This window comes from Leptonychotes weddellii, chromosome 14 (genome assembly GCF_054177405.1).
Source record: "Leptonychotes weddellii isolate Sample4059 chromosome 14, ASM5417740v2, whole genome shotgun sequence".
Taxonomy (NCBI): Eukaryota; Metazoa; Chordata; class Mammalia; order Carnivora; family Phocidae; genus Leptonychotes; species Leptonychotes weddellii.
In genome coordinates this window covers 69,546,324-69,570,995 of record NC_138382.1, presented here as the reverse complement: position 1 = coordinate 69,570,995, position 24,672 = coordinate 69,546,324, and the positions used below count along the sequence as shown (strand labels likewise).

The 24,672-nt window shown below is 36.7% G+C and overlaps 1 protein-coding gene across 4 annotated transcripts in view; it reads left to right on the top strand.

Moving 5' to 3' along the window:
* Positions 1–1,450: 1,450 nt before the first annotated feature.
* Positions 1,451–24,672, top strand: part of RC3H2 (ring finger and CCCH-type domains 2) — a 54,212-nt gene continuing 30,990 nt past the window's right edge. The window contains exons 1-5 of one of the 4 annotated variants that reach the window (XM_031034715.2): positions 1,451–1,709; positions 8,519–8,816; positions 11,580–11,697; positions 14,641–14,874; positions 21,580–21,755. In XM_031034715.2, the coding sequence (XP_030890575.1) occupies positions 8,586–8,816; positions 11,580–11,697; positions 14,641–14,874; positions 21,580–21,755 (759 nt within the window). In that variant the 5' untranslated portion in view covers positions 1,451–1,709; positions 8,519–8,585. The remainder of the gene's footprint in view (positions 1,710–8,518; positions 8,817–11,579; positions 11,698–14,640; positions 14,875–21,579; positions 21,756–24,672) is intronic. The other 3 variants (XM_031034716.2, XM_031034714.2, XM_031034718.2) reach the window with 3 other exon arrangements.

The following is a 24,672-nucleotide window of genomic DNA, read 5'->3' as shown; positions in this document are numbered from 1 at the left end:
AGAAGGAAACTATTTCTTCTGACCATTCATTCAAGAAATATTTACTGAGTCTTTACGTAGTATTAGAAGTTAGATACGCAGACCAAAATCCCTGCTCTCATGAAACTTGTATTCTAGTGGAAGGAGAAAAACAGTAAACAAGTAAAATCACTGTATATGAAATTTTGAAAACAAAGTTGGAGAAAATAAAACGGGGATAGGGAGTGTCAGGGAATGGAAATTGGGATTGTAATTTTAACTGTGATGGTCAGGCCACCTTTGAAAAATCTTAGCAGACTGTCATATACACTGTGCAGTAGAATAAAACAGATACATATATATTTGTGTGTATATATATATAGGTCTTTACAGTTTATAAACTACTTGTTCATATGTTTTTTAATTCATAGTGGATTTATTTTCATACATGCCTTTGTTGGACATCTGGTTTCACATTGGAAAGTGCCTTGAGTTTAATTACAACTCATGGCCATTTTCTTAATCTGTGTTTTTCAGTTTCTAAGTAACAGAGTACGTAGTATCTGCCTTTTAGGATTATTTTGATGAATGAAATAAAACTAAAATCAGTGGTAGAAATGAAATTTTTATTACCTTACACAGGACTTGGCACATGGTAAGCACTTCGTAAATGCTTATTCTCTTATTTCTTACCAGGCTGTTTCTTCATATATAAAAACATGATAATTTCTGCTTTCCAGTTTGCTGTGAAAAATCATTCAACAAAATTTTTTTTAAAGACTTTATTTATTTGACAGAAAGAGACACAGTGAGAGAGGGAACACAAGCAGGGGGTGTGGGAGAGAGAGAAGAAGGCTTCCGGCTGAGCAGGGAGCCCGATGTGGGGCTCGATCCCAGGACCCTGGGATCATGACCTGAGCGGAAGGCAGACGCGTAACGACTGAGCCACCCAGGTGCCCCTCATTCAACAAATATTTATTGAGATATTAATTGAATTTTGATCCCTGCCAGCTTCTGAGGAGCTTTCTTTTTAATAAAGAGATTTGTGTTAGTGCCTGCCAAGCAAATGCTTTTCTTTTTCTTTTTTTTAAATAGGGAGTTTGCTTGGCAAATATGTGGAGGGATTGAGGAAACGGGTCAGTATTAATTACAGGACAGTGCATAGAATATAATACAGATGTATCACATTATGCTCAATGGAGACCACTTTTTTCTCAAGGAGAGTCAGACACTGCCTCACATCAGTGTCTAGGAGGCTGGCTCCAGACGCTGATGAAGGTGCGGAGAGTTTCCCATCAACCCTTTCGGCTTGCCTAAGCTTCCTAACAGCACCTCCCACAGTGCTCCGGGGCTCCCCAGTCACGTGACAGGGGTGGTTAGACTCGACCAGAGGGAAGCTGATGCGCAGTCCAGGTGGCGGGGGCTGCTACTCTTTCCTTCCACCTCCTTTACTCCCAATCCTGCGTGATCTCGCGTGAAAGGGGGAGTATCTTCTCGCGAGAGCTAGGTCGGGATCCCTCCAGGACCGCCTCCGTGGAGAGGAGGAGGAGGCGGAGGCGGAGGGAGGAGGAGGCCCCGTCGCGGCCTCCGCCGCCGCCAACGGGGCTGTCCCTATAGCTCCCGATGGAGTTTGAGGTCGTGAAACCGCCGCCGAGCTCTGCCCCGGCGAGACGAGGCGCCTCCGTCGCCGAGCCGCGCCGTCGCGGGGCTCCCGGGAGCGGCCCTTAGCGACCCCGCCCGGGCCCCCACAGGTAGGGCGGGGGCGGGCACGATGCGGCTCGGGCCCTAGCTCGGGTCCCTAAGTCCTCGGCGGTCGGGCGGGAGACCGGTCTTAGCCCGGGGCCTGTGTGCTGTCGTCGCCGGTGCCCTGAGGGTTGGGAACTGAGGGCCGCACCTGACGCTCGGACGGGGCCCGGAGTCCGGGGCCTACGGAGGCCCCTCTCTCTGGTAGGGCTTTTTCAATACCGAGCACCCGGCGCAAATGGCCACCTCCCTTCGACACCGGCGGAGGGGAAGCCTCTGACCCCTGAGGAACCTACCCAAGCAGAGGCCAGGGTTCTCTCTCCCTTTTCTACATCAGTTGGCAAGAGGGGTTTTGGAGGAGGTCCTCGAAACCAAGCCCTCTCCTAGCTTTTCGGCTTTCTGTCCTGGGGCTTCCCGAGATCCCAGAGCAGGGATGGTGGAGGCGATCTGAGTGGTAAATAGGGACCGCGGCCAAACAATGCCCTGGGAGGGCTTAACCTGGGAACGAAATGGCCGGACCAGAGTGGTTGCACAGTGGATGTGACGGAGCAATGGCATGAAACACGGCCAGGGAATTCTGCTGTGGCTTTCTTCTTTCCCTCTTTCATTTTTCCTTCTTGGGGAAGCCTCTTAAGGAGACTCTTCCACCATCTTAGAAGAATGGTAGAAAGCATCTTTGTTTCTCAGAAGCAGCTCTACTTTTCTCTGCCCTTAGCTTTCAGGAAGGGAGAACATGAGAGTAGCTGTCATTTCCATCCTTCTAATCACAGAGGAGTTTAAGATACCGGCAAGGTAGAACCTTGACACCAAAATAGTCTCAAGTAATCACTGACATGAAGTAGATCTAATCTCGTGATTCCCAGCCTGTTTTATTTTTAAATAACCACCTAGGTTCCCTTCTTTTAATTCCTACTCTCTCCTTACCTGGGCCCCTTTTTAATTCCTGCTGTCCCCCCAAACCGCTGTGACTAGAATAACTTTTTATTACAAAGTGCTTAAGTAATCTTTTTTCCATTTTTGTATTAGTCTATTAACTTCCAATAGGAACTTTTGATTAACCCGAGAATGCAAACGTTGCTACACTACACTGATATAATTTCACCCAAAAGCAAAGAAACAAATGTTTTGGTTACCCTGTGCAGCCTTTTTCTAGTTAAATACACAAATTTAGTTAAGGCTTTTCAAACATTAAGAAAAGTTCATGTATTTTGCCATTATTACCTTCTTTTACTATCTAAAAAGCAACACCACTGTTATAACATCCTTTTCCTGTGTTCATTCCACATTAGTTTTTGAAGGAATAGAGGCCATTAAATCCTGTCAAATTTTTTAATGTTGCTATTATTGTTAATTTGGAGATGCATGTTTTCCAAATTTTAGAGTTTGGAAAATTGCTAGAAGGACAAAATGTTAAGCGTATATTCCAAACATGTTTAGAAAAAGCAGATGTTAAAATTCAAATTGCCTCCTATTCTTTGAAGATTTAATTGCAGTTCTGTTCATTAGTGGATCCTTTGAGTTACTCCTGATCTGTTATTACTGTTGTGTTGACCTGACATATAAGACTTAATGTCCTTTGTTCATATGTTTTCATTAATTGTTCATATGTTTTCATTAATTCACTTTCTGCTTTTGTAATTTGCTATATCTTCCAGTCCGAAAAAGCTAACAAGAATTCTTTTGGGGGGGCGCCTGGGTGGCTCAGTTGGTTAAGCAACTGCCTTCGGCTCAGGTCATGACCCTGGAGTCCCGGGATCGAGTCCCACATCGGGCTCCCTGCTCAGCGGGGAGTCCACTTCTCCCTCTGACCCTCCCCCCTCTCATGTGCTCTCTCTCTCCTCTCATCCTCTCTCTCAAATAAATAAATAAAATCTTTAAAAAAAAAAGAAACAGAACTGTTTAAAAAAAAAAAAAAGAATTCTTTTGGGGGGGAAGTATTCTTTTAACACAAAATTTTGTGTTCAGAAATGAAACTTCGAAGCTATATGCAGTATCTAAGAATGCTAAATAAACTTATAACAAGGCCTTATTATAATAAGCACTTATTGTTTTGGTTGGACTGCATTGAAGTTTCACTTTCTAGTTATTGAAAAAGGAAGCATGTGGTAAAATAAAGCGAGCTGAAAATCAAAAGTAATGTTTTGCATCCAGTCTCCTAACTGTTGTAAGTTACATCTTTATATTTCTCAGGTTTTCTAGTTTTATGAAAACTTCTTAAGTGTGGTTGCGACTTTCACCTCAAATTCTTAATAAAAGTTAGTTTTGATTATTACTTTATAATTTTAAGTACTCTGGAGTTGCACTGTCCCAATACAAGCCAATAGCCACATGTGGCAATTGAGCACTTGAAATGTGGCTAGTGTGAATTGAGATGTGGTATCAATGTAAAATAAAATACACACCAGATTTCAGAGACTTAGTGCAAAAAAAAATAATTTAAGCTACTTTAATAATTTTTTATACTGATTACATGTTGAAATGATATTTTGGATAAATTGGGTTAAATTCTATTATTAAAGTTAATATCATCTGTTTTCCCTTTTTTAATATGAATACTAGAAAACTTTAAATTACTTGTGGCTCACATTGTGTTTTTATTAGACAACACTGTTCAAAACAGCACTGCTCTTCTGAGAAATAAATTACCTGAATAAAAGTAGGCACATGAAAACCAAAAATTTCCTGACAGTATCATCTTGCAATCAGAATAATCAAAAAGCTAAGGACTTTGATAATATGAAGAATAAAGTTATCCAGTGGCCATTATTTGATAGGCAGAAGTGAGTAAGTTCTGTCTCAAAAATAAATATTGTTCATATCTTGTCATCACCAAAGCAAAACTTTATTGGATATGCTAATTAAAATAGAAAATTATCCCATTAGTGTTACACTAGAAGACATGGGAAATTAAATCTTATACTGATTAAAAAACTGAGTTCAGGCTCAGGGTGGATTTAAGAAAAAACTTGAGTCCTGTATCTTTCCTAACTTATACTAAAGTCACTTATAATAGCAGTCTTTAAAACTGTACTTCAATTCCTTTTCCTCCAGTCCCTTCAGTATGTTTGAGTGCCGAGTTTTAGAGTTTGCAGATTATTTCCATTGGTTTTGTTTGCTGTTTTATAGGCTAAGGTCTCAATTGTACCTGATGCTTTAAATAATAACTTTTGAAGTCCAAAACTGATTATTTGTAAGGTTTCTGAACTAAGAAGTACTTTTCAGTACTTTTCATTTCAGGAGCTTAAATTCCTCACATGGGTGAACTAAAATGAAAGCAATGAATGTCTTAATTAACAGACTTGAGCCCTAATGTCTAGATTTTTATGAAGAGAATTGTAAAATACTAGATATTTTTTATTATACAATAGTGAAAGAAGCATAAACTTTATTCTGGCACTTTAAAATCAGGTGGCATAGTCCAGAACTGGCTGCATAATGTCATGGTGGACTAATAACAAAAAATGAGAGTACTTAGCTGGTATGCAGTTTGCTCTTAATAAAGCAATGCATAATTTGCATCATATCAGATGTCTATTAATTACTCTTTCTATTTTACAAGTTAGTATTCATAACAAGGAACTTACAGCCTGGAAAATTACTTGAGGAAAATCTTTAAGGTCGCACCTATAATGTAGTGTTTCTTCTCTGCTTTATCTTGTTATTCTTCTTCAATTTTACTAACTAGTAACTGAAAGTTACTTCGTTATTACAAGTAATTTAATTAGAATGTTTTTCTTAAATAGTCTCTTTATGTATTTAGAGTTGTGGGCTTTTTGTTTGTTTTGAGTTTTGCTTTTTAATCCATTTTATCTCACTTTGAGATGTTTTGGGACTATCTTCAGGTTTGATACTTGACTGTTAACTCTAAGTGCTATTAGCAATTTAGAATTCCAGAGAGTCAAGTAAGTTACTATGGAATTAATAAAGACAATAGGCTATTTATCATTTTTGGTTATAAAAATACTTCCTAGGTAAATGTTTACGAAGTGCCTTTTTTAAAGAAATGAAAGTCAAAAAAAAGGAAGACATGAAAGTCACTTTTGCCATCCCGAATTAAAAATTTCGGTGGACTATATAAGCTGCTTCTGTGTTTTAGATAAAATTTTATTTTGTCTTTATCTTAATTGAGGAATCTAGAATTTATTGATAATGGTACTGAAAAAAACATTTAAAAAAAAAACTTTTCCTATGACTTATTATATAAGGAGAATTTAGTACATACTTTTCCTGTCAGAAAGTTAGACTCTGACACATAGCAGGAGAATTTGGCAGAATTACTGACCAATTTTGGCAGAATTTTTCTTTTTTTTTTTTTAAGGTATTCAGTTTCTATTAGAAATTAAAGTTCTCAGTATTAATTATATTACAGCATCTGGTGTTTGTAGACCTAGAAACACATGGGAGATATTATAACATAAAACTATCAAGTATATTCTGGAGTAGTTTGAAATACTGGAAAACTAACACGTGAAAGAAAATATGAAAGATAGCATTTTTATGTTTAGTTCAAACTTAAACGGCTTCTCCCACCCCCGACTCATTTACTAAATGTAAAGCATTTCAGGGTGATCTTGGAAAACGAAATAAGGAAAAAGTGTTTCCTACTAGTTTCCTATTACACAGTGTGATACCCTAACCCACAAAATTAGCATTTCCAAACAGGTGGCCATTATGAAAAAATAGATGCAGTGTCTTGTTTTGATAAATATTTTATTGGTTCAGGTTATTAACTAAATTAGGGCTCTCAGTAGATTTAAGATAAAATGCCTTCTCCCTCAGAAGCCTTTTTCTTGTATAATCCTACAGCCTAGAAAACTGAACATTTCAAATTTTAAATAGCTTCAAGAAGTGATGTGTTCACCTGTTCAGTGCTCATCTCTAAAGTTGGAAGCAGACTAACTGGGTTTAAGATTGATGGCATTAATAGATGTGGCAATGCAAGGGTAAAAAGTATAAAATAAGTATAACTTGCAAGATTTGGCTAGTTTAAAAATAAAGATATTAGATACTTTACATTAGAACTGTTTGAGGAGAAATTTGTACAGGGTGCTTTTTATATAACAAGCCCTGTGATTCATTTACCAAGATATTTTTTGAAACCTTAGTTTTTGTGAACATAAAAGCAAAATAAAAGCTAACAGAATTCTTCATTTGGATGTGGGGATATTGGAGAATCAGTTATATACTTTTCTGTCTTGAATCTGACTATAGTTTTAAACATCTAATTTCTGTGGAACTAAGATATTTGGATTGGTAAACATTCTTATGAAATAAAGTAGTGGCTATTTAATTGCCCTAAATACCTAGATATCTGTTCACCAGAGAACCTTTGTCAGACTTATGTAAGTTTTGAATTGGAAAATATGAAAAATGTGTGAAATGTAGAGTGTTCAAGTTAGGTATCTAAAGATTTTAGAGTGCAGTATAGTTGTTTTTTTTTTTTTTTAAAGATTTTATTTATTTATTTGACAGAGAGAGACACAGCGAGAGAGGGAATACAAGCAGGGGAATGGGAGAGGGAGAAGCAGGCTTCCCGCGGAGCAGGGAGCCCGATGCGGGGCTCCATCCCAGGACCCTGGGATCATGACCTGAGCCGAAGGCAGACGCTTAACGACTGAGCCACCCAGGGGCCCCTAGAGTGCAGTATAGTTTTGATGCCAAATATTTTATTACAAATCATGGAATAAATATTTTAATCTTAGGAAAAAGAATTCTATCATTTTTTTCCATGTGCCTTTTAATCATATGTAAAGATAAAAATTTATATTTTGCTTTTTTTTTCTGTTTAGAATTATTAGGTGAGAATATTGCTTTATTCTTCCATATCTTGCTCATTGGACCTGACAGTTTGGGGTTGTGTATCTGTATACCTCTCTCACTAAAAGATATGTTTTGTCGGGGCGCCTGGGTGGCTCAGTTGGTTAAGCGACTGCCTTCGGCTCAGGTCATGATCCTGGAGTCCCGGGATCGAGTCCCACATCGGGCTCCCTGCTCGGCGGGGAGCCTGCTTCTCCCTCTGACCCTCCCCCCTCTCATGTGCTCTCTGTCTCAAATAAATAAATAAAATCTAAAAAAAAAAAGATATGTTTTGTCAAAAGTATTGTAGGGGACCACATTCTAGATTTGTAAGACAATTTTTTTTTTTAACTTTGGCACTGTATTTCTGTATTTTAAGGTTAGCATCTCTTTTTTTTTTTAATTTTTGGACAAACTGCTCTGTCATCATCATCTCATATACTTTGATTTTCAGTACCTTTGTTAGCCTCTTAGTAAAGTCTTGACCAGAGATTTCCTCTTTCGTGAAGCTGCCAAGTTGAACATATCCTTATCTGTCTTGGTCATTTCAGGTGGCTGTTTCTTCACACTTGACTCACTATAACATTCTTTGGATCAATAGTTTTCAAAGTCCAATAACCCTTAGACCATTTCTTAATATATTTGGCGGTAGTAGCTATCCAAAAAACCCAAGCAATCCAAAGTAATTTGTGTTCCTAAGAATGAAACGTGGAAAGTTAATCTACTTATTTGTGTGGTCATTAAGAAAAATACATAAAAGCTTTGATAGTCGACTATTCTTTGAGCAACCAATATAAATATGTTTAGTTGAAAAGGACACTATACAGATATTGTTTCTGGACAAAATTTCAGAAATTTAACAAATTCAGCAAATAGATTAAAGAAAAAGACATCCAAAGCATATAAAATTATTCAGAGTATTTTAGGTTTTGAAGTTGTGATGGTTGACTTAAGCAGTTAACTCTTAAAAGGTGAATGATGAATATTATGTGGGTTAATTCTTACTTTTGTCCATTTCCAGCTTACAAAACACTACACAGCAAAATAATGATCTGCTAGACTGCTAACCCGAGCATCCAGCTTCCACAATGCCTGTGCAGGCAGCTCAATGGACAGAATTTCTGTCCTGTCCAATCTGCTATAATGAATTTGATGAGAATGTGCACAAACCCATCAGTTTAGGTTGTTCACACACTGTTTGCAAGACCTGCTTGAATAAACTTCACCGAAAAGCTTGTCCTTTTGACCAGACTGCCATCAACACAGACATTGATGTGCTTCCTGTCAACTTTGCACTTCTCCAGTTAGTTGGAGCCCAGGTAAGCTTTCAAGGTTTTACTAATTTGGTGTATGTAATAATTATAGACCTTTGTTCATTAAGGGGTACAAAGTGTGTCTAGTGATACTTGAGACCTCAAAAATATTCAGTATATCTGATGTCATGATTGTATTCTGCAAAAATTTTCTTTAGATAATGTCATAAATCCTTATGCAAAACCATAAATTCCATTATAGTTATATGTTTCTTTGTGTTCAGTGCAGTGGTCAAAATTTATGTTTATAATTTATTTTGGTGGATAAGGAACATTTTTAAATAAGCATATTCATTAGGTGATATGAAAAGAAATATATTCAAAGCTTTGGCTAGATACTAATCAACTGGGACCCTCAAATGGAGGTTTTGGAGTCTTTTTTTTTAACTTCACCTGACTTTCAGGATAATATTACAAATGAGAAAGTAAGGTCTATTTAGGGATGAACCAATTTCCAGAGTATCAGTACCAAATTCTTCACAGTTTCTTATGCTCATGTGTTATAAAATTAATATTTCTTGTTTATAATCATTTTACTGACCAAGACCCTAGACTTATAATAATTTCCATTTAATAAAGTCTTACTTTGTTAGGTATGATAGTAAGTATTCAACAACTGTTATTACTAATTCTTTCCATAGCTCTTCAGATAGTTATTTGCATTTTACAGGTGAGGAAGAAGATGAAATTCTGTACATCATGCACTATATATTAAAGCAACAAAGGACTTTTCTGTTTAACCACTTCTTAGAAAATTCAGTGAATTAAAAATATCCCATTCTTTTAGTGTCTTGATATTTGAAGTTTTTCTTTTAAAACATATTTATTTTCAATGTTCATAATCCAGTTAGACACTGTGAAATCAAGATGCATCTATAATCAGTAGTATGTCATAATTGGCAGCAGTTTTTCTTTTTTTTTTTCAAGATTTTATTTATTTATTTGAGAGAGTGAGAGAGAGAAAAACAGCATGAGAGGGGATAGGGTCAGCGGGAGAAGCAGGCTCCCCGCGGAGCCGGGAGCCCAACGTGGGACTCGATCCCAGGACTCCGGGATCATGACCTGAGCCGAAGGCAGTGGCCTAACCAACTGAACCACCCAGGCGCCCGGCAGCAGTTTTTCTTAATGGCATGTAAAATAACAGTGCCTTTTGCAAACAGTGGCATCTTAGATCCATAAATACTATACTAGCTACCTGCCATTTATTTAGCGTCTGCTATATAGGTCAGGTATTATGTTTTGTCATTTATAAATGTCCTCTCAATTGGGCTTAATAGCCTACAGGCTTATACAGTGTGATTTCTGTTACCTTTAAAGCCCCACCTGCTACTACTGATGTCATTCTTTCTGCTTAAGCTATATTGCTTCCTAGCCAGTTGTTAAATATGCCAAACATGTTCCCACCTGAGGGATTTGGTAGCGACTGTTATCTTTGCCTAGAATGTTTATTACCTCTCCTCTTTCAAGTCTTTATTCAAATGTCATGATTCCCAAGGAAGCCTCTCCTGACCACACCTGTTAAAATTGCAGCCCCTCTCCAGCACTCCCAATCCCCCTTATCCTTGCTGTGTAATTTTTACTGATCACTTTCTATCATACTATGTATTTATTATGTTTTTTGATTTATTGGCTCCATCCTCTCTCTTCACGAGAATGTAAGCTCTCCAGGGGCAAGAAATTTTGTCTGTTTTGCTCACTGATAGTTGCCTAATGCCCAAAACTGTGTTTGGAACATGTTAAGTACTCCATAAATACAAGTATTTTTTTAAAGATTTTATTTATTTATTTGAGAGAGAACAGAGCGAGAGAGTGAGCACACGAGTCGGGGGGAAGGGCAGAGAGAGAGAGGGAGAAGCAGACTCCCCACTTGGGCAGGGAGCCAGACACGGGGCTCAATCCCAGGACCCTGGGATCACGACCTGAGCCGAAGGCAGACACTTAACTGAGCGCCCTAATATACTTAATAAATACAAATATTTGTTGGATTAAATGGAATTTTCATAGTGGCAGTATGAAATAAGGATTTTCATCTCCATTTTTCAAATAGGAAAACCATGAGTTGGAGCAGTTAAGTGATTTACTCAAGATCACTCATGGAAGTGGCAGAGCTGCAGTTTATGCCCAGGTTTTGACCTTTCATTAAGGTCTTGGAGCTCCTGGGTGGCTCAGTCAGTTGAGTGTCTGACTTTTGACCTCAGCTCAGGTCTTGATCTCAGGGTCATGAGTTCAGGCTCCACATTGAGCTCCATGCTGGGCATGGAGCCTACTTAAAAAAAAAAAAATACTGTGTCTTATGGTGTTTCTATTCTACAAAAAGGGGACAGACCATTATCAATAAATATAATAAGTAAATTACGTAGTGAGAAGGTGCTAAGTACTTTTTTTCCTAGTTATCTTGAAATACCTTTTTTTAAAGTTGCAAAAAATAATGTACAGAGAACCTGTATAACTTTCTGCAATTTCCCCTAATGTTAATATCTGTCAAAATTATAGCATAGTTATCAAGCTTAAGAAATTAACATTGATACAATATTAACTACTTGCTGCTTTTTCCATTTATTAATACACCGAGCCCCTGCTATTAATTATAGTAACCTTGGTTCTTGGAAAGCAGTTTGGCTAGGTGTTTGGCTTTAATTTTACTTAAACTACTTTGATGTATTGTCTCTGTATTATAATTTTTATACTCACCAAGATTATTATCAAATATATAAATAACAGTTCCATGAGCTGGATGAATGTATTTCCTCGATTTTTCTTTGTTTTTAGGTACCAGATCATCAGTCAATAAAGTTAAGTAATTTAGGTGAGAACAAACACTATGAGGTTGCAAAGAAATGTGTTGAGGATTTGGCACTCTACTTGAAACCACTAAGTGGAGGTAAAGGTAAGTTCATAAAAAGTCTTTTTACTGGTGAGCAGGATTTGGTAATATACCCTATTAAATTTTGAGATTTATTTTTTTAATTTTTTAAAGATAGTTATTTATTTGACTGAGAGAGAGAGCACAAATAAACAGAGCAGCAGGCAGAGGGAGAGGGAGAAGCAGGCTCCCTGCTGAGCAGAGAGCTCAATGTGGGTCTCAATCCCAGGGCCGTGGGATCATGACCTGAGCCGAAGGCAGACGCTTAACCGACTGAGCCACCCAGGCGCCCCTAATTTTAAGTTTTAAAAGTTTGGACAATTCTTGGAAACTGAAAATAACCAATATTGTTACTATTTTAAGAATTCATCAGACACTACATATTGAGATTTCTACAGTTTGTATTCATTAAAATAATAGCAGAATATTAATTTTAATAAGTCCTACTAAGACAATTTCATGTATTCATTCAATCATTCAATTTTATTGAGCACTTAGTCGTGGTTAGGGTCCCTGCCTTCACAGAGCCCACAGTCTATTGGGGGAGATAGGCATATAAGTGCAATAAATTATTTTAAGTGTTGTGACAGAAACGGATTTCTATTTTGTTCATCATCACATACCCAGTGACCCACGCATCATAGATGAATCTATCAAGTATTTATTTTATATCTGCTCTGTGCTTTGCACTGTTGCAAATATTGAGGACATAGTGATTTCCTTGAGAAACTTAGTTTATCTACCTCATTCATTCAGTCATTCATTTACTGAACAGATATCTAACAAGCATGTACTAAGTGCTGGGCACTATTTTGGTATTTGGCATACATGAGTAAAATGCTTGCCCTTATAGCACTTAAGTTTTAGAAAAGGGAGAAAGTATAGTAAATGATAAGCATAATAAAAAATTATATAGTATGTTACAATTGATAATAATACATTTAGAGGGATCAGAGATGTCAGGGTGAGGGGACAAAGGCAGGTTGCAATTTTACAGAAGGTGGTTAGTGTAGGACTCCTTAAGAAGGTAGCTTCTAAACTTGAGATGAAAGAGGTGAGATAGTTAGCCATGTAGGTTCCTGGGAAAAGAGTGTGCCAGAGAGGCAATAAGGATCGAGCACCTGGGTAGCACAGTCAGTTAAGTGTCCGACTCTTGGTTTCGGTTCAGTTCATGATCTCAGGGTCCTGAGATTGAGCCCCGTGTCAGGCTCTGTGCTCAGCAAGGAGTCCGCTTGGGATTCTCTCTCCCTCGTAGTCTTTCTCTCTCAAATAAATAAATCTTAAAAAAAAAAAAAGTTCCAGAGAGGCAATAGCAAAATCCCCAAGGCATGCCTAGTATCTTCAAAGAACAATAATAGGAGTGTGTCTGGAGCAGTGTGAGTTAGGGGGAGAGCAGAAGGACATAGATGAAGGAAGTGGTAAGACCAGATAATATGCAGACTTGCAAGCCATTTTAAAAACTTGAGCTTTTACTGCAAGTGAAATTGGGGAGTCACTCTAGGGTTTTAAGCAGAGGAGTGACACAATATGACTAATGTTTAAAGGATCTCTCTAGTTGCTCTCTTGAGAATGCGGTGTAGAAGGGCAAGGGTAGGAGCAGGGTATTGGCTTATAGGCTAATGGGCCAACAGTAGCAGTGGAGGTAGTAAGAAGTGAATGGCATGCATATATTTTGAAGGTAGAGTCAAGAGGATTTTCTAAATTATTGCACGTAGGGTATGAGAGAAAGAGCAGAATCAAAGATGACTTCTGGGTTTTGGGGTCTGAGCACCTGGAAAAAGAGATTGCCATCAACCTAGACAAGGAATACTGAAGGTAGATCAAGTTTAGATGAAAAGATCAGGAGTTCAGTTTTAGTCATATTATGTTTGAGGTGTCAAATCTTCTTTTGGATGCTATTGTGTAACCAATGGATATATGTTAAGGAATGAGGTATAGAAACTGTACCTTTGGGAGTCATTAACATATGGGTAGTATTTACAGCAATTAATAAAGTTGGCTAAGATCACGTACATGATAAATGTAGATAGAGAAGAAAAACTGGGTCCTGAGGCCCTTTAACATTAAGAAGTTAGGAAGAAAAGATGAAATCAGAAAAGACCTGGAATAAAAGGAAAGAAGAAAAGCAGGAGGGTGTAGTGTAAAGAAAGTATTTAAAGGAATTAGGAGTGGTCATCTGTGTTGAGGGCTGTTGAAAGGTGAAGTAAGGTAAGGACCGAGAATTGACCATTGACTTAGCAGAGTAGAGATAATTGTCATGATGGGCAGTTTTGATGAAGTAATAGTAGCAACAACTTGATTGGAGTAGGTTTTAAAGATTGTGAAGCAAGGAATTTGGAGATATTGAATCTATATTCAATTACAATACAATATTAGAGAATTTGCCACAAAAGAGAAGAAAGAAATGGGGCAGAGCCAGTAGACAAAGAGGGATGAATAAAAAGATTTATTTATTTTTAAGATGGATGAAATAACAGCATGCTTGTTTTTATTGTATGCTGACGGAAGCAGTCAAATAGAAAGGGAAGAAGTAATGATATGGGAGAGAGGAAAGAATTGCTGGAGCATATCCGTGAGTCAGGGAAAGGGATTATGATCTAAGAGCTTGCCATTAAGTTGTATTTCTAAACGTCATGTATACAATAAAATTAGAGCTGTTATTAATCATTACTTTTGACTAAACTTTTCATTAATTAACTGGATGAAGAACAGACTAAATAAACCCAAAGTACTCTCTTGAGAGACACATGCAACCCAGAGAACAGGATACCTAAATAAAATTTGAAGTAACTGCAAATTAGACTCCTATTACCACAGAATAGTGATAAACAGAATCAGAATACTCCTGTTGTTAAAACAGTGGAAGGACTCATTACAAATTATGGCTTCATAGTTAAGTATGGGTAATGAAAAGTAACTTGTCCTATTTAATAGAAAAAACTTTACTTTGTTTCCTTTCTCTTAAAGGTGTAGCTAGTTTGAACCAGAGTGCACTGAGCCGTCCAATGCAAAGGAAACTGGTGACACTTGTAAACTGTCAACTGGTGGAGGAAGAAGGTCGTGTCAGAGCCATGCGAGCAGCCCGTTCACTTGGAGAAAGAACTGTAACAGAACTAATATTACAGCACCAGAATCCCCAGCAATTGTCTGCCAACCTGTGGGCTGCTGTCAGGGCTCGAGGATGCCAGTTTCTAGGGCCAGGTAGGATAGATCACTATCTTGTCTCTCTTACTGACTATCAGGGCGAGAGGATCCCAATTTCTAGAGTTAGCTGAGAATCCCCAGACTCAACCCATCTTAGTTATACACACAAATCTTGACATAATTAAAGATAAACCAGTTTTTGTAATCATAATCCATGTGATAGTACTGTAACATTTTAGAATAAATTTCTCACTTAATCTTTAGCAGCCTTCAAAAGAAGTGACACAGATCCGCTTTCACAATTTAAAGAACTGAGTTAGAGGCCTAAGATTATACAGGTAGTAAGTAAAGGAAAAGTAAAGTTTTTTTTTTAATAAAAAAAAACTTAAAAATCGTCTTTAAAACTTGGAAAGCAGAAATTACACACAAAAAAAATAATCACTGGGGTTGAGGCCTTCATAGTTATTACCATCCAAATTCTATTTAAAAAATCTTTACGTATAATTAGGTTATGAATGAAGTACACTTTTCTGTTACCTTTTAGAGCTTTATTATTTTACCTTTCTGATTTAGAACTATAGTCAGGTAGAATTTTGTGTGTGAGTGTGTGTGAAGGAAACTTTTTAAATAAGTGACATTGGGACAACTGAATAGATGTGGAAAAAGATAAAATTGGATATATTTCTTATACACCATAGCTACTTAAATTCCGAGTAGGTCATAAATATTTGTTATTAAAAAATACGTCATACAACTAATAAAGAATGCAAGAGTGAATTCCTCTATAACTTAGTATAGGAAACACTTTTTTTTACTCCAAATGCAGAAGCAGTAATAGAAAAGACTGATATATGACTAAATATTTTTTTAATTGCATCACAGAAAATATCAGCAAAGTAAAAAAATTACAAACTTAGAAAAATGTTTGTATTCTATCACAAAGGACTAATATAACTAATATGTAAGGTACGTCTAAAAACTCAGAGAAAGATACCAACCACCCAATTTAAAAATTGGCAAAAGATATAACCAGAAAATGCACGAGAAAAAGTAATGTAAATGGCCCTCAAACATATAAAATATACTCAGTGTTTCTCATATCAAGAGAAATATTCACGAAAATTATATTGACCGTTTCTCATGTATCAGATTGGCAGAATTAAAAAGTTTGACAGTATATTTTGTTGTCAGGGCTGTGGGAAAACAGGTACTTTCATCCAATAACAGTGGGAGTACTAAGTGGCACATTGTTATGTTAATTACCATACATTACATCATTAGTTTTAGATGTAGTGTTCCATGATTCATTGTTTGTAAGTGGCACACATTTTAAAGAGAGATATTCCACAACGTCTACCAAAATCACCTATGCACTTATTCTTTGGCCTAACAGTTCCATTTCTACAAATCTATCCCAAAGATACAGCAAAAAATACAGAATGCATAGTTATTTTTTTTTAAGTTTATATTTAAGTAATCTCTGCACCCAGCATGGGGCTCAGATTCACAGCCCTGACTAAGCCAGGGCTGTGAATCTGAGCATCTAAGCCATGCTCTTCTGACTAAGCCAGCCAAGTGCCCCCAGAATGCATAGTTACAAAAGCACTATTTGTAACAGCAAACATCTGGAAGCAACCCGAATGTCTATGAAGAAGACACTTGTTTAATAAACAGGTATATCCTTTGAGTGGAGTACTCTGCAACTGTCGAAAGGAATGAGGAAGATGTATATGTTCTGCTAGGGTGTGATCGCTATACGTTAAAAAAAAAAAGCAAAAGGGGCACCTGACTGGCTCCGTTAGTGGAGCATGAGACTCTTGGCCTCAGGGTCATGAGTTCAAGCCCCATGTTGTTTGTAGAGCTTACTTTAAAAAAGAAGGAAAAGAAAGAAACAAAAGAAAAAAACAGGTGCACCTGGGTGGCTCAGTCAGTTAAGCGTCTGCCTTTGGCTCAGGTCATGATCCCACGGCCCTGGGATCGAGCCCCGCATCAGACTCCCTGCTCAGCGGGGAGCCTGTTTCTCTCTCTCCCTCTGCTGCTCCCCCTGCTTGTGCTCTCTCACTCTCTCTGTCAAATACATAAAATCTTTAAAAACAAGAACAACAAAGTGCAGAATAGTGTGCTTATTATAATATTTTTTATCTAAGAAAGGGAGATAGAACCATTGTCTACTTTTGTTTATATTTTCCAAAAGAAACAATGGTAGGAGATATTTAAAAGTAATAAACTTATATAGAGGAAGGAGGCACCAAGAGAAAGCAGACAGGATAGAACTAGACCTTGTTGAATGTACCTTGTTTTATACTTGGGACCCATGTAAATGTTCTATGTAATTATAAAACAATTTTTAGTAAAAATAAATTTTAAAAGTTTAATTAAAAAGAATAAGACACAATACCTAAAAACAAAAAATTTAAAACTACATTAAGTTGGTAGCATATTCATCAGGAATGAATTATTACAGGTGACTTTGGAACACAGTGTTTTGATTTTTATATCCCTAGTGGGATATATAATCCTAGGGTATAATCAGGCACACAGTAGGATAAAGCAAGTAAGTAATTATGTTAATGCCATCAGGAACCAAGATTTTCATCATTTAAAGGAAAAGATACAAGTATGAAATCAGGGCGCCTGGGTGGCTCAATCAGTTGGGTGTCTACCTTCGGCTCAGGTCATGATCCCAGTGTCCTGTGATCGAGCCCCATGTCAGGCTCCCTGCTCCTTGGGGAGCCTGCTTCTCCTCCCTCTGGTCCTCCACCCCCTCTCATGTGCTCTCTCTCTCACTCTTGCTCTGTTCTCTCTCAAATAAATAAAATCTTTTTTAAAAAGTATGAAATCAAAGAATTTATGTAAGAACCCTTTAGTTTTAAATTTGAATTGTCAATGTAAGTACAGGCTCATTTACTTTTCTGTCTCTAAAAACGCGTATTCCCTAGATCTGTCCACTGAAAGGGCTTAGAAACAGTGAATAGCCATAGCACCCAGATTATGACTCTTAATAAATACCATTGCCCATTAAAAAGAAGCAGAGCTGTTTAGTCTTTAGATAATGCCATATTCCAGTTCTAGGATAGCAAGTACGAGTTGAGCCTGGGAATTCTTGGGCTAGAAAGCAAAAAAGCTATCAGAGATCATTGGCATCTTGTCAGAATTAGAAGTAAATTTGAAAGGGCTTCCACTGGCCATGAGTGGCACAGTTCGAACACCAAAATGAATAATGACTGTAATGGATTGAAACATAAAATATATGAAAATCCATGATTTTGTAATGATGGTACAGGAAAAATTAATCGGTTATCTTTGGCAGTTGCTAAATAATGCCAACACATTATTCTAGAAATTGCAAAAGAGTAGAATAAAAATCAAGCATGTTTTTTCTGCCTTTCCTTTACAAACTTTTCAAAGACAGTTTCTCAGGGTGTTGAGTGTAGCTTCCTCTTTTAGCAAAATTCCAGCTAATAAATTTAGAAAAAAAGTGTCAAAAGTAGAAAAAAGTGTCAAAAGTAGAAAAATCACACATTTACAACCACAAATGAATTAGTGGGTCTATACAAGAATTATTAGTAGCTATTAAAACCATTAGATGTAAGGTTGCTGGGAAAATTTACTATAGATGCATGAGGCCTGAACATATTGATCATTATTACTAAACCCACTAACATTACTAAAAGTGAGACATCTAGGCCTTAAGTATCTCCTTATGTAATATACGGAATAACAAGTATGCTTGGCAGAAAAAGAAACAAAACCTCAAAAAATAAAAACTCATTCTGAATATAATCAAGCCTGTAGTTTACATGAAATAAGGAGGCTAAATGAACATATTTAGAAATACTATAAGCACAAAAATAGCCAAATCAAGAATGTCGGGAATTGTTTAGAAAAATGATTGTTTCTTCAAAAAATTCAGAGAAAACCTGAATTTTCTCCTAAATGGGAAAGTGAAGGGTAGTGGGAAGCTAGTATAGTTTTTTTTTTTTTTTTTTAAGCTGAAAGGCATATTAACCAAAAGCAATATGGACTTTATTTGGGTACTTACTAAAGAAGCCAAGTATATATAAGAAGAAATTTTTGAGACCGTGGGAAAAAATTCAACGTGAACTGGATATTAGATGATAGTAAGGATATATATTACTTTTTTAAAATGTGATGATGGTGTACAATTTTTTTTGAAGTCCTTACATGTTAGAAATATATAATGAATTATTTAAGGGTGAAATGCTATGTTGTGTGGGATTTACATCAAAACACTCCAGCCAAAGCAAACTAGAAAAGTGGGTAAGAACTGGCAACAGCTATCTTATGGGTTCATGTGATCTCTACTTTTACGTATGTTGAAAATTTACCATAATACAAAGTTAAGTTAAAAAATAATTTGAAAAATCCACATTTATATGTAATTTAAAAATGCTGTTTTTGGATATTTCCTCATATTTATTTACCTGACCCAAGAAGCACTAGATAAGGTATTAAATATCCTTTGTTCTACCACTCAACAACAAAAAGACAACACAACGTAAAAAAATGGACGAAGGGCGTGAATAGACATTTCTCCAAAGAAGGTACACAGATGGCCAAAAAGAGCTTGGAAAGATTCTCAGTGTCATTAGTCATTAAGGAATTGCAAATCAAAATCACAATGAGATATCACTTCACACCGGCTAGGTTTGCCATAATCTAAAAAATGGAAAATTGGTGAGGATGTGGGTGAAACGTGGGAAGCAGAACGGTGCAGTCTCTGTAAAACGACTTGTCGGGTCCTCATAAAGTCAGAGTTACCGTATGACCCAGCAGTCCCACTCCTTGTGTATATATCCCAAAGAACTGAACAGGGATTCAAACTAATGCTTGTACGCCAGTGTTTACAGCAGCTTTCATCACAGTGGTCCAAAGGTGGAAGCAATCCACACGTGCATCAGCTGATGAATGGATAACCAGATGTGCTTTGTCCATAAATAGAATATTATTCAGCCACAGAAAGAATTGAAATATATAAAATATTTTTATTTCTATATAAAGTCAGCATAAAAATTAAAAAAGGATTGAAATTGATATATGCTACAGTGTAGGTGAACTTCAGTAATATTATGTTAAGTGAAAGAAGCCAGGAAAAAGGTCACATATTCTATGATTCCATATATTTGAAGTATCCACAAAGGTAAATCCATAGAATCAGACTGCAAGCTAGTGGTTGCCAGAGGCTGGAGGTAAGGCTATGGTAGGTGACTGCGTAATGGCTGTAGGTTTCCTAGATAGACCTGATGGTTGTTCATGTGAATTGTATTCTCTAAAGGGGTTAATTTTATATAAAGTTTACCTCAATTTTTTAAAAAAGTCCTTGGTACAAGTACAGTTTTGCTGCTATCTAGTTGTGAACCTTGACCTCAGTGCCTCACTTGTAAAAGGGTTTGATTTTTATTTTTATTTTTTATTTATTTATTTTTTTTACGGTTTGATTTTTAATCCAGATTCTAGATGCGCTCTCAGTTTTGAAGTTCCACTGTTTTAATTGAGAACCAGTGCACTTTTAACTTTTAATTTTAAAATAATTTCTGATTTACCCAAAAGTTGCAAGAACAATGCAGAGAATTCCTGTATACTCTTTATCCGCAATCACTAGTTTTTAATATTTTGTTATATTTGTTATGTTATTTGCCCTTTTCCTCTTTTCTGAACCATTTGAGAACAGGGTGCATATTTCAGTGCCCTGTTATCCCTTTATACTTCAATGTATTTCCAAAAAACAAGGATACCATCTTATGTAACAACAGTACGTTCATCAGACTGAGAAAATTTAACCTACATACCATACTAAAATCTAGTTCAATTATTCCAAAAATGTCTTTAATGGAATTTTTCTTTCAGAATACAGTCCAGTCCAAGATCACTTATTCTATTTATTTGCCATCTCTTTTTAGTCTTCTTTTATCGGGAACCCTTCTTCAGCCCTTCTTTGTCTGATGTTGTTATTCTTCAAGGATACAGGCAGTTGGTTTTTTTTTTAAAGATTTTATTTATTTATTAGAGAAATCACGCGTGCATAAGCATGGGGGAGAGGGAGAAGCAGGCTCCCCACTCAGCCGGGAGCCCGACGTGGGGCTCCATCTGAGGACCTGGGATCATGACCTGAGCCAAAGACAGATGCTTAACCAGCTGAGCCACCCAGGTGCCCCTACAGGCAGTTATTTTATAAAAAATTCCTTAATTTGAGTTTGTCTGATATTTCCTCATGATTAGATTCAGATTATACTATATACATCCCTGGCTGGAAAACAACATAAATTAATACCTTCTTTAGGTATTGCATCCACAGGTTAATATCACTTTAAAATCGTACAAAATTGTTGTCAGGCAAAGTTAACAGTCCCAAGCATTAAAGAAAAATTACCATTTACCATAAGGCTACTATGTGTTCTTTATATGTATTTAATATATCAGTATCTCCATGTATTTTGTAAATGAGGATTTTTTTCTTTGCACTGTAACATTATTGTTATCTAGTTGATTATTAAATACCTGCAGGAGATATGTTTTAAGTTCTGTTGATTTATGTTCTAAATGGTTGTTTAGTAGAAATTACATTTTGTTTGATTGCTTTTTAAGTAAACTGTATTTTTGTATGTGTGGTGTCCTCTTTTTGTGCTAATGAAATACAGACTGTGGATAATGGACCGCCATGAACCTAATACCCAAAGAAGTCTGACAGACATGATCTGCAGGGTTTCTCATTTATTGTGAATTCATGTTTCTCACTTCTAGCTATGCAAGAAGAGGCCTTGAAGCTGGTATTGCTAGCATTAGAAGATGGCTCTGCTCTCTCAAGGAAAGTACTGGTACTTTTTGTTGTGCAAAGACTAGAACCAAGATTTCCTCAGGCATCAAAAACAAGTATTGGTCATGTTGTGCAACTACTGTATCGAGCTTCATGTTTTAAGGTAAGTAGCAAGCAGCCATCTAGACATTACATGCCTTTGTATGAGATAGAGGCTTTCTAGAATGGATGTTACCTGGTCTAGAGGCTCCAGGAATGCAGAATGCTTCTAAGAGTTGAAAGGAAACTTTGTTTTCCTTCTGCATTGTTTGCATCTGTGATACTACCTGTTGAGAATAAACATGTGAAGGTGTCAGTAACAGAAAACAGAGCATAAGGAAATAGTTTGGTAAACTTGACTCTTGGGATAATGAATGTAGACTAAAGAAGTCTAATTCAAATGAATTTCCCATCTTAAAAGGGAAAATTATATAAAAGAACGTAAGAAGTTGGTTTTTCAATTTCCCATTGTTATTTTTATTTTATTCCCTGTTGTGATTAGATTATGACCTTTAATCTGAAGATGGCCTATAATGTTGCCTTCAGGACAAGAGAATGAAGAGTTGAGGTACTTGCCCCACTCTGCATTTAGGAGGTGTGATTTTTTGTGTGTGTTTTGTTTTGGTGGAGAAGACAGAAAAACCCCAAGATACTTAGAAATGTGGTTGCATTGTCTTATAGACCTGTGCGTGGTTACAGGTACTGAGAGAGGTGGAAAGTAGGCTGAATCCTTAAAAGTTTCTGCATGTTACAAGAGTAGGGACTGCTGGCTGGATCTTGAGAAAAGCCCAGATACTTGGAACTAGGAAAGTCCATTGGCTTCTATAAAAGTAAAACATCAAAATTTGAAAGCCAAAGCTATTTTGCTGGGTTTATAGCCCAATAGTGAAAACAGTACAGACAGAAAAAAATTTTTCGGCAGACTGCTTAGTTTGAAATAACAGGTAATTGCTGATGGAAATATGTTCAAATGAACTCACTTATCTCCACTAATGAGGTTTGGACACTATCTCCTTGATAGTTATAGTGCTTGATTTTGTGCCCTTAAGGGCAAAAATAGAAATGAATCCCTGGTTCCTCAAACATTATGTTTTTGGCTAAGCAACCAAATTACAGAGATCATTTATCATCCTCAGGTGACTGACTAGGTTCTCACACTGTATTCCTGATTTAATGTGTTTTTTCTCTCATAGGAATCGTACTGATTTGTGGTTTATGATAGTCATCTACAGTTGTTTCTAACATCTGACATTTGAATAACACTAGTATAGAAAGTGATTTCAATTTTATGCTCTCATTTCATCCTCACTGCACTATAGTTTAAAATGTTAAAGCAGGGCGCCTGGGTGGCTCAGTCGTTAAGCGTCTGCCTTCGGCTCAGGTCATGATCCCACGATCCTGGGATCGAGCCCTGCATCGGACTCCCTGCTCAGCAGGAAGCCTGGTTCTCCCTCTCCCACTCGCCCTGCTTGTGTTCCGTCTCTCGCTGTGTCTCTCTCTGTCAAATAAATAAATAAAATCTTTAAAAAAAAATTAATAAATAAAATGTTAAAGCAGTGTTTAGATTAATAAAAGATAACGTACTGACTTAACTGCCAAAAGGCCTCTCTTGGGTGTCATTTACTCTAGTAAAATCACAATTGTCAAAGGTCTTTCCTTGATTTTATAGGCTTAGAGATGTGAATTTTTGTGGGTGCATACAGTAGATTCTTTCTTCAGGAATAGAACACCCTTACCAAGGTCACCCACAATGGATGATCTATTTTATTAATTTGTAATGAGAAGTGCAATTCTTACATGACTTAAATCATCATATTGTAGATATTTTCCTGCCGAAGATATCAGACCTTTGCTTGAGTAGCCTGGCTTCAGCGCAAGGGAGTTAATCATTCCAACATTTGATGCAGTGATTCCCAACTAACGATCTGCATCAGAATTATTTATGGGTTTTTTAAAAGTATACAATCCTGGGTCCCATCCCCGGATATATTCTGATTTGGTGTATCTGATGTGGGACTTGAGCATTCATACATACTTTTTAAATCGTGTGGTCTTCAAAGCCAGGAATTGTGATTACCTGAAATTGTAGTTTTTAATGCTTCACGGGTGATTTTGATGCATGGTAGTGAGAACTTTAATATGACCATGCTCTGTTAGCCACCTGTGTATGTCTTTACTACTCAGGTGAATAGATGCTTATGCTGCCTATGAGGCACCCTTGTAGCCTACGTGGTAGTTGGGTGATGCTACCGTTATCTGGTTCTTGGGTTTCTCTTTTCTGTTTTTTAGGTTGTTAATTCTTTCGTTTCCTCAGTGTTTCTTTAAATAGGTTAAAGTAGAATATAGATTTTGGGGACTTCTAAGTTACTCTGCTCCCAAATTATACCTAAGATTATGTTTAGAATTTTGGATGTCCCACACTTTTCTCTAATGTAATTACATTATTCCAAAAGAGATTTTGAACTGATACTATTAATTCTCAGATGGTAACTTGATTTTCCCATCTTCATATTCTTGGGGTCATATTATTGTTGTCTCATGTGCCAACAATAGAAAGAACCAGTGAGGTGGTTTGGAGATATTTTCATTTTGCCAATGAGAAAATCATGATTTTGAACAGTTTGAATGATTTGTTCATTCTGAATTATAGAATCTGTACTAGTCCTAGGTATTCTGAATCCTAGCCAAGTTTCAAATTTCACTGTGCAAGTTTTAGATAAATGATATCTATTGTGGAAATTATCTAGTCATACACTTGCATGTTTGGAGAATTAGACAGTTTCAGTAGGGAATGTGAAACTGGAAGCTTTTGAATTTATGTTTTTTAAATGACTTAAGTCAGGTATAAATTAAAGCTGTATAAATACCCTAATGATCATTTTTGTGGTGATAGAAAATTTCTTAATCATCACGTGGCAGTGCTAATATATGTCTACCCATTGGACTGATCTCTCATTCCTAGCTTAAAAGTCCTCAGTGGCTTCCCATTCCCTTCAGCATAATATATAAATTTCTCACCATAGTTTATAAGGCCCTCTATG